The sequence below is a fragment of the Heptranchias perlo genome, chromosome 4, assembly GCF_035084215.1.
Source record: "Heptranchias perlo isolate sHepPer1 chromosome 4, sHepPer1.hap1, whole genome shotgun sequence".
Taxonomy (NCBI): Eukaryota; Metazoa; Chordata; class Chondrichthyes; order Hexanchiformes; family Hexanchidae; genus Heptranchias; species Heptranchias perlo.
This window is the reverse complement of record NC_090328.1, coordinates 79,959,779-79,972,096: the sequence shown is the minus strand read 5'-3', so window position 1 is coordinate 79,972,096 and position 12,318 is coordinate 79,959,779. Positions and strand designations below refer to the sequence as shown.

At 44.6% G+C, this 12,318-nt stretch overlaps 1 protein-coding gene across 2 annotated transcripts in view; it reads right to left on the bottom strand.

Annotated features, from left to right (window-relative positions):
- nxnl2 (nucleoredoxin like 2) overlaps positions 1 to 1,940 on the bottom strand; it is a 74,287-nt gene extending 72,347 nt beyond the window's left edge. Inside the window, exon 1 of one of the 2 annotated variants that reach the window (XM_067983219.1) lies at positions 1,372 to 1,940. In XM_067983219.1, the coding sequence (XP_067839320.1) occupies positions 1,372 to 1,673 (302 nt within the window). In that variant the 5' untranslated portion in view covers positions 1,674 to 1,940. The remainder of the gene's footprint in view (positions 1 to 1,371) is intronic. The other variant, XM_067983220.1, reaches the window with a different exon arrangement.
- Between the last annotated feature and the right edge of the window lie 10,378 nt (positions 1,941 to 12,318).

Below are 12,318 nucleotides of genomic sequence, written 5' to 3'. Positions count from 1 at the left end.
AAGTCGGGTGTGTGACTTGGAGGGGAATGTGCAGGTGGTGTTGTTCCCATGTGCCTGCTGTACCTCTTAACTTAGTGTCACCTGCATACTTGGATAGACAACTCTCTATTCTTTCATCCGAGTCATGAATAAATATGGTGAAAGGCTAAAGCCCCAGAACAGATCCCAAGGGAACACCACTTGTCACATCTTGCCAATCAGAGAACATTCTCTTTATCTCCTATCTACCATCTAATTACCAACCCATGTCACAAGGTTACCTTGATTTCCATGCGCTTTCAATCGTGCTAATAATCCCTTGCATGGAACCTTAACAAACACCCTCTGGAGGTTCATGTGGACAACATCCATAGACACTCCCTTACGGACCATGTTAGCAAAGTCCTCAAAAAATTCAACTAGATTAGTCAGATACAGATGACCCACCCTTCACAAATCCATACTGATTCTTTGATTGACTCATACTTTTCCAAGTGCTCAGTCACTCTGTCTCTGATGATAGATTCCATGGTGGTTATGATCTTAAATTGCTGAACCTAATGTTGAATCTGGAAGGTTGTAATGGGACTAGGGTGTTCTACTGTGATAAGAAGTCTCTGAACATGCAAGCAGCGTATTTAAATTGAATTCTTGAGAGGAGAAGGCATAAGCAAAATAAAAAACAACCCTCAAAGTCTAGAGATTGGAAAGATTTTTGGTGCAAACAGCAGGGAGAATGTACGTAGACTATTTCCTCAAGTGATGAAACAGTTTGGATTAAACCCAAGTTAAGATAAGAGTCTTGATGGACTGTATTGTTTATTGTTGTTCCATGTTCTTGCTATGCATTTGCATTAACTAACTTAAACTAAAGGCCTGTCAAAAGGGATCTCCCACTCTTCGGGTCCACTGTACCAATGTATGAAAAAGTGACATCGCAGCCAGAAACTACTGAAGAAGTGAATTCTCTCACAGATTATCTCCATACAGACTCGGCGTTGTAGTTGACCTAATGTTAAAATAATTTCACTGGTACAGTAACTGCATTAGTGACTACAAGCTGAGGTGTAGAAAGCCAAATGTGTGGCACATACGAGGAGAGGGACCATCAAGTAACTCAAATCAGTGTAACTTGTTAATGGTGCTCAGACTTGCCAATCGCGATCATAAAATAAATCTATTTACAAATGTGGTCTCTTCTATGTTACTTTTAAAAATATACAGTTTCATATATTTAAATAGTTTGCAATCCGTGTCACTCTGGCCGACCATAAACGTTATTCCCAATATTTTCACACCTCCCTGGTATTTCCCAACACTGATCCTGTCAGGGAAACGTCCGTGTCTCGGTCACCGTTTGACATGTACAGTTTATACAGGCACTGTACTTACTTTTTGTACGCATCTTGCCAGGGTAGTGCCAGCCAGTCTCCGTGCATCGCCCCCATGTAGTTCGCCATATCATCCTCGCTCCTATCGGAAGATACGAACACGATCTCGAACTGCGCCGCCGGCTCCGTCCCCTGAGTCAGCTCGGTGTAGAACTTGCACAAGAGCGGGGTGAAGTCCCGACAGGGAGGACACCAGCCCCCCGAAAAATAGATACCTACAACTTTATTCTTGAGACCCTCCTCCGGGTCCACCTCCTCTCCGTCCTTGGTCACCAGCGTGTGACCCGCGAACACGTCCACCATCTCCAGTAACTGCCAAAGCGACCGGTGCCCGCCCGCGCGCCCGCCGCTCTCACATGGAGTTCAGTCCGAACAGGTCGTTAAACACCTTGGTGCGAGGCCGGGTGATGCGGATCTTCGGGGACTCTCCCTCCGGGCCGGGTGATGCGGATCTTCGGGGACTCTCCCTCCGGGCCGGGTGATGCGGATCTTCGGGGACTCTCCCTCCGGGCCGGCTTCACCCCTTCAGCCACTCACTGCTCTGAGGCGACGCAACCACACGTTACAGAAAGCCGCCACGGCCCCGCCCCCACCTCCAACCCCGCCTCCGCCTCCAACCCCGCCCCTCGACCCGCCAGGCCCCGCCCCCACCTCCAACCCCGCCCCTCGACCCGCCAGGCCCTGCCCCCACCTCCAACCCCGCCCCTCGACCCGCCAGGCCCCGCCCCCACCTCCAACCCCGCCCCTCGACCCGCCAGGCCCCGCCCCCACCTCCAACCCCGCCCCTTGACCCGCCAGTCCCCGCCCCCACCTCCAACCCCGCCCCTCGCACCGCCCGGCCCCGCCCCCACCTCCAACCCCGCCCCCTCGAACCGCCAGGCCCCGCCCCTCGCACCGCCCGGCCCCGCCCCCACCTCCAACCCCGCCCCTCGAACTGCCAGGCCCCGCCCCTCACACCGCCCGGCCCCGCCCCTCGCACCGCCCGGCACCGCCTCCACCTCCAACCCCGCCCCTCGCCCCGCCCGGCCCCGCCTCCACCTCCAACCCCGCCCCTCGCCCCGCCCGGCCCCGCCCCCACCTCCAACCCCGCCCCTCACCCCGCCCGGCCCCGCCTCCACCTCCAACCCCGCCCCTCGCCCCGCCCGGCCCCGCCCCCACCTCCAACCCCGGCCCTCGCCCCGCCCGGCACCGCCTCCACCTCCAAAACCTGGCCCCGCCTGGAGTAATTCTGGAGGATGGAGAGTGGGAACAGTGGGATGTGGAAACACTCAGATTGCAGTCAGCAGACTTGGAGTACGAAATGATGAGAAATTGGGACATAGAAGTATCTGTGTGATGGGCTGTGAAGCCTGGGAGCCTAGTTGGGGAGGGGGTTGATGCACGGGCATCCTCGGGATGAAATAACACTCAAGAGGAAACCTGGCAGGAGTAAGGAGGTTGGGGTCTGGCAGAACTGGGGGGATGCTGTGTTCTGTGGTAAATCAGACATGGGGTGTGTGACCACTGTGGGTAGCTGGTCATAGGACTGGTGGGATTGGTTAAGGTGCAGATATATTGGGGGTTGGTGCACTGGAGGGTGACTGATTTGTGGGAGCATAATGGAAAAGGAAATGCTTAAGATGTACTTTAGTGAGCATCTGTGAAGTGAAAAATCAGGCTAATGTTGGTGTAACCCTTCATCGGAACAAGCGGTTGTTTGCCTATGCAGTTTAAGTCTATTAAAGCAGCCATATGTTTATTTTTAAAAATTTGTTCTCAGAATGTGGATGTCACTGGTAATGCCGCATTTATTGCCAATCCCTGGTTGACCTGAAAAGGTGGTGAACCTTGTAATTGCAGTGCTGCAGTCTTCATGGTGATGGTACTCCCATAATGATTTTCTTTCCACTTCCACAGTGACTCTACACATTCTCTTTCAGGAATACTATTGTGGTTTGATTTTTACTCCCAATGTGCAGGCCTAGCTTTAGGTGTCCAGGATTCCTCCACCACTTCCCTCCCATTCTTATTAAATGAGATCATCAATTGAACACATGGCCACTTCACTCTCATCCACTACATCACTCTACTAGACAAAAGAACTAAAGAATGAATGTGTGAATTTGCATTCATATAGTGCCATTCATGTCCTCAGGATGTTCCAAAGAGTTTCACATCAAATTAATTACTTTTGAACTGTAGTCATTGTTGTTTTATGGGCAGACAAGGCAGCAAATTTGAACACAAAGGTCCCACAAACAACAAATATGTAAATATGTATTTTGTACAAGAGCATTTACATGAGAGGTCAGCTAGTTAAATACATTGTGCACTACATAGAAGAACACTCCTGTTATAACAAAATAGTGTAGCATCCAACTCACTGGGAGCAATGTCACAGGAGATCTATATACATCTTGCATATGTGCACACTTCCTATCAGTCAAACATTTACATCCTGCAACACTTCAATCTGTCACACTATTGCAGTCACAGTTGAATTTTCCTGCTTATTTCAATAGCACTGAAATGGTGCTCATTCAGTCCTCCTAATGTGATCTCACAGCTAGGTGATGCTGTGGCACCAATCTTTCCTGGCATGGTCACATGGTATGGTCCCTCCAGTAGTGAGTTCCAGGCACATGGGGCCCAAGATTTATATTGGGTTCTCTCTCTCCCTCGTTTGCGTACTCCACTGGGGCCCTCGGCTCCCTGTCCAGTTCTGTTCCTGCTGCACACCCTATGCTGATTTCAGGTTACAGCCTACTTATGCCCCAACCTGGTTTCCTCCACTATTCCCACTGCCTTAAGTGTTCCTGGTTCTTTGGCCTCAAGCTAATCCCTCCCAGCATAACCTAATCTTGGGCCCCTGTATCTTAAGCTGCCCTTGCCAACATCTTGCCTCTCCAAACATTGCATCATCCCCGTATCACACCACTGACAAAATGTCTCCCCTCCCCTGGCCTTGGACCATCAAAACTCTCATCCAGTGCACCTTCTCTTTGTGCTGTTTTCCCAACATTTGGCTGAGGAACTAGCAGTATGGCACTAAATATTTAAGTACTTAAAAGTCATTACATTATAAAATATATAGTATTATCTGTTAGTGCTTTGACAAACTAAAAACCTGTTTCCCAGGTCTCTGTTGGCAAACAGGCTTTTAGTTTTTTTAAACCTACAACTTTAATGGGAGTTTTTTTTATTCGTTCATGGGATGTGGGCGTCGCTGGCAAGGCCAGCATTTATTGCCCATCCCAAATTGCCCTTGAGAAGGTGGTGGTGAGCCGCCTTCTTGAACCGCTGCTGTCTGTGTGGTGAAGGTTCTCCCACAGTGCTGTTAGGTGGGGAGTTCCAGGATTTTGACCCAGCGATGATGAGGGAACGGCAATATATTTCCAAATCGGGATGGTGTGTGACTTGGAGGGGAATATGCAGATGGTGCTGTTCTCATGTGCCTGCTGCCCTTGTCCTTCTAGGTGGTAGAGGTCGTGGGTTTGGAAGGTGCTGTCGATGAAGCCTTGTCGAGTTGCTGCAGTGCATCCTGTGATGATGCACACTGCAGCCACTGTGCGCCGGTGGTGAAGGGAGTGAATGTTTAGGATGGTGGATGGGGTGCCAATCAAGCGGGCTGCTTTGTCCTGGATGGTGTTGAGCTTCTTGAGTGTTGTTGGAGCTGCACTCATCCAGGCAAGTGGAGAGTATTCCATCACACTCCTGACTTGTGCCTTGTAGATGGTGGAAAGGCTTTGGGGAGTCAGGAGGTGAGTTACTCGCCACAGAATACCCAGCCTCTGAACTGCTCTTGTAGCCACAGTATTTATGTGGCTGGTCCAGTTAAGTTTCTGGTCAATGGTGACCTCTGGGATGTTGATGGTGGTAGATTCAGCGATGGTAATACCATTGAATGTCAAGGGGAGGTGGTTAGATTCTCTCTTGTTGGGGATGGTCATTGTCTGGCACTTGTCTGGCACGAATGTTATGGAGTACTGAGGTTGCAACAAAATCAGTCACAGTAGGACCATATACACGGTTACAGGGGAGGGTGTAACCGTGAGCAGAACAATATGACAAGAAACATGGAAGACAATACTGATCACTGAGGATGAGGCAGATGAGGAAGGCCATACGCCTCAGCAGAACATACAAGGTAAGTGACTGAATATCGTGTTAACTTTGTAAGTACTTTAAAAAAAACTGAAGCTGGGAAACAAGCTTTTAGTTTTTTAAAACATTTAGAGTAGGGAAGGAGGATATGTGCAAGGATGAGGAGTACAAGGGAAGAAAATGGAGGAGAAGGAGTGGAGTGACCAGGGGGGTGTATGGGGTTATAAAGGTATGGGGAGGGGGTGGGCAGGATGAGAGGACGGGGGAGAGACAGAGGTAGGAACAACCAGGAAAAGCGTAGGGTTATAGGTCGAGCGACAACTTGAACTAAGTTAAATTTAATGCATAATAAAATAATTTTGGCACATCATGCAAGGTTGCTGCACAAGGATGCCCGACTAGCAATTAAGATTTTGCAGTGCAGCAAATCATCAATTGTGTCCACCAGCAATGAATTAAATAAAAACATTGAACACGGTAAATAAGTAACTCGTTGTGGCTTGACCGCATGAGGATGCTACACAAGGCCATCCAGATGACAATTAATATTCTCCACAAGCCTGTCTTTAGTTCACTGATAAATAAATGTTTGTGGACTGATCCAATCTGAAATTAGTTAATTAGATGAAATATATAACTAAATTACATACTTACTAAAATAAACATGACCATCATACCAGGACAGAAATGGATGCCCTCAGAACTCAAATTCTAAATTCTATATTTTTATTTTTATTTGTAGGCGTACCATTGGCTTTGTCACATTGATTCGGAGGATATGCTGCTTTACAATAGGGGTGTTATCAACAAGTGTGTGACCAGAAATGTGTTACAGGAACTGTGAAGCTTACAGGAAGTGTGTGCTATAAGCAAGACTATTAATATATAACTGGTCAATCTTCTGGGTATTGTACACAGGGAGTCAAGACATGCGTAGTCTATAGGTAAAGCAGGGTTAGAGAGTAGGGATAATTGTACCAGGGCATGCAGACACAATTCAGTCCCCATTTTTATATAATACATTGATTTGATATGATTATTTATAATAGCAAAACTTACTAGAATTTGGGAAGCAGAGAAGTAGAGTTGATTGAAGCATAAGAGTTTGTCTCCAGTATAGACTGAGGAACTGGGAGATGCAAAACTGAGGCACTATCGTGTCACCACTGGCAGTTTCCATTATAAATGTCGACATAGAAACTTATGGTAGAAAGAAGTCAACTAACATGTGACAAAAACATAATGACTGGAAGCCAGGATTTATCGACAGGCTGTGTGCGCAGATGCAAGATTCTTTAATATATTATAAATATATCTATATACAAAATAAACCATTCAATTAAATTGCGTACATATGAAAATATTTATCTGTATATCGAGATTCCAGATGTGGCTAATTGAGTTTCTGATTAGTAAATAAAAAATTAATTAATGTTGTCACTGGGCATGTGATCTCAATACTCATTCGCATGACGTATGCATGTGTACTTTAATTTTTTTCTGCATTTGTTGGTAAATGGTAAGACAAAAAGCAGTGTGTGTGAGTATTTTTTGATCGTTGAGTGCTTTAATTCCTTGGTTACTCAATGGTGGTAGATTTTGCTAATTAAGAATCATAGAATCGTTACAGCGCAGAAGGAGGCCATTCGGCCCATCGAGCATGTGCCGACTCTTTGTAAGAGCAATCCAGTTAGTCCCATTCCTCCGCTCTTTCCCCGTAGCCTGCAATTTTTTTCCCTTCAAACATTTATCCAATTCCTTTTTGAAAGCCATGATTGAATCTGCATCCACCACCCTTTCAGGCAATACTTTCCAGATCGTAAAAAAGTTTTTCCTCACGTTGCCTTTGGTTCTTTTGCCAATCACTGTAAATATACACATGAAGTATATTTATCTGTATTGTGTGCATGTAAGATGTTTTCTACTAAAAGTAGTGCATGTGGCTAAAACAGTATCAATGTAGCCATACCCGTGGCGAGGTAGCAATTCCTATTGGATAACATTGAGAAAAATACATTTTACTATATTCCACATTAATTTATTTTAATATTCATTAACTTTTATCAAGTCATCCAATATACAATTTCTGTAATTTCATCAATTTCTATATAATTTCTCTCTACCATATAATCTATTTTACATTATTTTTAACCAACATTCCCTTTATTTTCAACACATAAAATATACTATCATAATAGTACATTCCATTATTACAATATAAAATCCTCCTTTCCTTACAAACACACACCTACACTTTAGCAGAATAATACATTGTGTTTTACATGGTATAATGCTCTTGTCCTTATAAACCAGCACATTCTTACATAACTGTGGGCAGCACCGCAGGAGATTTGTTGGTGTATACACAAAAGTCTTGAATCTAGGTACAGGTACAGCACAGGAGGCGGCCACTGGGCCCATCGTGCCTGTACCAGCTCTTTGAAAGAACTATCTAATTAGTCCCACTCCCCTGCTCTTTCCCCATAGCCCTGTAAATTTTTCCCTTCAAGTATTTATCCAATTCCGTTTGAAAGTTACTATTGAACCTGCTTCCACCACCCTTTCAGGCAATGCATTCCAGATCATTACAACTCGCTGCTTAAAAAAATGTTTCCTCATGTCGCCTCTGGCTCTTTTGCCGACCACCTTAAATCTGTGTCCTCTGGTTACCGACCTGTCTGCCACTGGAAACAGTTTCTTCTTGTTTACTCTGTCAAATCTGTGTATGATTTTGTATCAACTCTCCCCTTAACCTTCTCTGTTCGAAGGAGAAAAACCCCAGCTTCTCCAGTCTCTCCGCATAAGTGGCAGGGGGTTGGGAACCTGAGCAGGGAGAGAGAGGAAAGCGTAACAGGAAGGGACAGAAGGTATGGAGTAATAGGTAAAGTGTTAAAAAAGGAAAAAGCAGGAACTAAGCGTCACAAAACAGATTTGAAAGTTCTTTATCTGAATGCACGTAGCATTCGTAATAAAATGGACGAGTTAACGGCACAAATAACTACGTATGGGTATGATCTTGTGGCCATTACAGAAACATGGCTGCAGGGTGACAACGACTGGGAATTAAATATGCCAGGGTATTTAACAATCAGGAAGGACAGGCAGGAAGGAAGGGGAGGTGGGGTGGCTATGTTAATAAAGGAAGGAATCACTGTAATACAGAGAAATGATATTGGGACAAAGCATCAAGATAATGAAACAGTTTGGGTGGAGATAAGGAATAATAAGGGAAAAAAAACATTAGTGGGCGTAGTATATAGGCCTCCTAATAGTTGCAACTCTGCTGGAAGAAGTATTAATCAGGAGATAGTCGGGGCATGTAATAAGGGAACAGCCATAATTATGGGGGATTTTAATTATCATATTAACTGGACAAATCAAATTGGGCAGAGCAGCCTTGAGGACGAGTTCATTGAGTGCATCAGGGATGGATTTCTTGAGCAGTATGTAACTGATCCTACAAGGGGGCAGGCAACCTTGGACCTGGTCCTGTGTAATGAGTCAGGATTAATTAATAATGTCCTAGTTAAGGATCCCCTTGGAACGAGCGACCACAACATGGTTGAATTCCATATCCAATTAGAGGGTGAGAAGGTTGATTCTCAAACAAGCGTACTGAGCTTGAATAAAGGAGACTATAATGGTATGAGAGCGGAATTGATTAAAGTGGACTGGGAAAATAGATTAAAGGGTAAGACGGTACATGAGCAGTGGTGTTCATTTAGGGAGTTATTTTACAACTTTCAAAATAAATATATTCCACTGAGGAAAAAAGGGTGTAAAAGAAATGACAGCCACCCGTGGCTAAGTAAAGAAATCAAGGATAGTATCCGACTAAAAACAAGGACATATAAGGTAGCCAAACTTAGTGGGAGGATAGAAGATTGGGAATTCTTCAAAAGACAGCAAAAAGTAACTAAAGGATTGATTAAGAAAGGGAAGTTAGATTATGAAAAGAAATTAGCAAAAAATATAAAAACAGATAGCAAGAGTTTCTATAGTTATATAAAAAGAAAAAGGGTGGCTAAGGCAAACATAGGTCCCTTAGAGGATGAGACCGGGAAATTAATGGTGGGAAACATGGAGATGGCAAAAATGCTGAACAAATATTTTGTTTCAGTCTTTACAGTAGAGGACACTAAGAATATCCCAACACTGGACAAACAGGGGACTCTCGGGGGGGAGGAGCTAAATACGATTAAAATCACTCAGGAGATGGTACTCAGTAAAATAATGGGACTCAAGGCGGATAAATCCCCTGGACCTGATGGCTTCCATCCTAGGGTCTTGAGGGAAGTGGCAGTAGGGATTGTGGATGCTTTGGTGATAGTTTTCCAAAATTCCCTGGACTCAGGAGAGGTCCCGGCAGATTGGAAAACTGCTAATGTAACACCGTTATTTAAAAAGGGTAGTAGGCAGAAGGCTGGAAATTATAGGCCAGTTAGCTTAACATCTGTGGTGGGTAAAATTTTGGAGTCTATTATTAAGGAGACAGTAACGGAACATTTAGATAAGCATAATTTAATAGGACAAAGTCAGCATGGCTTCATGAAGGGGAAGTCATGTCTGACAAATTTGCTTGAGTTCTTCGAGGATATAACGTATAGGGTGGATAAAGGGGAACCAGTGGACGTAGTGTATTTAGACTTCCAGAAGGCATTCGACAAGGTGCCACATAAAAGATTATTACTTAAGATAAAAAATCACGGGATTGGGGGTAATATTCTGGCATGGGTGGAGGATTGGTTATCAAACAGGAAGCAGAGAGTTGGGATAAATGGTTCATTTTCGGACTGGCAACCAGTAACCAGTGGTGTTCCACAGGGGTCGGTGCTGGGTCCCCAACTCTTTACAATCTATATTAACGATTTGGAGGAGGGGACCGAGTGCAACATATCAAAATTTGCAGATGATACAAAGATGGGAGGGAAAGTAGAGAGTGAGGAGGACATAAAAAACCTGCAAGGGGATATAGACAGGCTGGGTGAGTGGGCGGAGATTTGGCAGATGCAATATAATATTGGAAAATGTGAGGTTATGCACTTTGGCAGGAAAAATCAGAGAGCAAGTTATTTTCTTAATGGCGAGAGACTGGAAAGTACTGCAGTACAAAGGGATCTGGGGGTCCTAGTGCAAGAAAATCAAAAAGTTGGTATGCAGGTGCAGCAGGTGATCAAGAAAGCCAACGGAATGTTGGCTTTTATTGCTAGGGGGATAGAATATAAAAACAAGGAGGTATTGCTGCAGTTATATAAGGTATTGGTGAGACCGCACCTGGAATACTGCATACAGTTTTGGTCTCCATACTTAAGAAAAGACATACTTGCTCTCGAGGCAGTACAAAGAAGGTTCACTCGGTTAATCCCGGGGATGAGGGGGCGGACATATGAGGAGAGGTTGAGTAGATTGGGACTCTACTCATTGGAGTTCAGAAGAATGAGAGGCGATCTTATTGAAACATATAAGATTGTGAAGGGTCTTGATCGGGTGGATGCAGTCAGGATGTTCCCAAAGATGGGTGAAACTAGAACTAGGGGGCATAATCTTAGAATAAGGGGCTGCTCTTTCAAAACTGAGATGAGGAGAAACTTCTTCACTCAGAGGGTGGTAGGTCTGTGGAATATGCTGCCCCAGGAAGCTGTGGAAGCTACATCATTAGATAAATTTAAAACAGAAATAGACAGTTTCCTAGAAGTAAAGGGAATTAGGGGTTATGGGGAGCGGGCAGGAAATTGGACATGAAGCTGAGTTCGGATCGGTCAATGCCCTGTGGGTGGCGGAGAGGGCCCAGGGGCTATGTGGCCGGGTCCTGCTCCGACTTCTTGTGTTCTTTAGATTTGTGGTTGGGATCAGATCAGCCATGATCTTATTGAATGGCGGAGCAGGCTCGAGGGGCCGATTGGCCTACTCCTGCTCCAATTTCTTATGTTCTTATGTTCTTATAACTGAAGTCCCTCATCCCTGGCACCATTCTAGTAAATCTCTTCTGCACCCTCTCTAAGGCCTTGACATCCTTCCTAAAATGTGGTGTCCAGAATTGAACACAATACGCCAGCTGAGGCCTAACCAGTGTTTTATAAAGAGTAAGCATAACTTCCTTGCTTTTGTACTCTATGCCTCTATTAATAAATGTAAACAATTTTACAACACCAAGTTATAGTCCAGCAATTTTATTTTAAATTCACAAGCTTTCGGAGATTTTCTCCTTCGAAAATCTCCGAAAGCTTGTGAATTTAAAATAAAATTGCTGGACTATAACTTGGTGTTGTAAAATTGTTTACAATTGTCAACCCCAGTCCATCACCGGCATCTCCACATCATGACTACCATCTATTAATAAAGCCCAGGATCCCATATGCTTTTTTAACAACCTTCTCAACTTGTCCTGCCACCTTCAAAGATTTGTGTATGTGCACCCCCAGATGTCTCTGTTCCTGCACCCCCTTTAAAATTGTACCATTTAGTTTCTATTGCCTCTTCTCATTCTTCCTACCAAAATGCATCACTTCACACTTCTCTGCGTTAAATTTCATCTGCCATGTGTCTGCCCATTTCACCGGTCCGTCTATGTCCTCCTGAAATCTGTTACTATCCTCCACGTTGTTTACTATATTTCTGAGTTACGTCTTATTTGCAAATTTTGAAATTATACCCTCTGTACCCAAATTCAGGTCATTAATATATATCAAAAAGAGCACTGGGCCTAATACTGACCCCTAGGGAACACCACTGTATACAACCATTCACCACTACTCTGCTTTCTGTACCTTAGCCAATTTTATATCCACACTGCCACTGTCCCTTTAATCCTATGGGCTTTAATTTTGCTAACAAGTCTATTATATGGTACTTTATCAAATGCCTT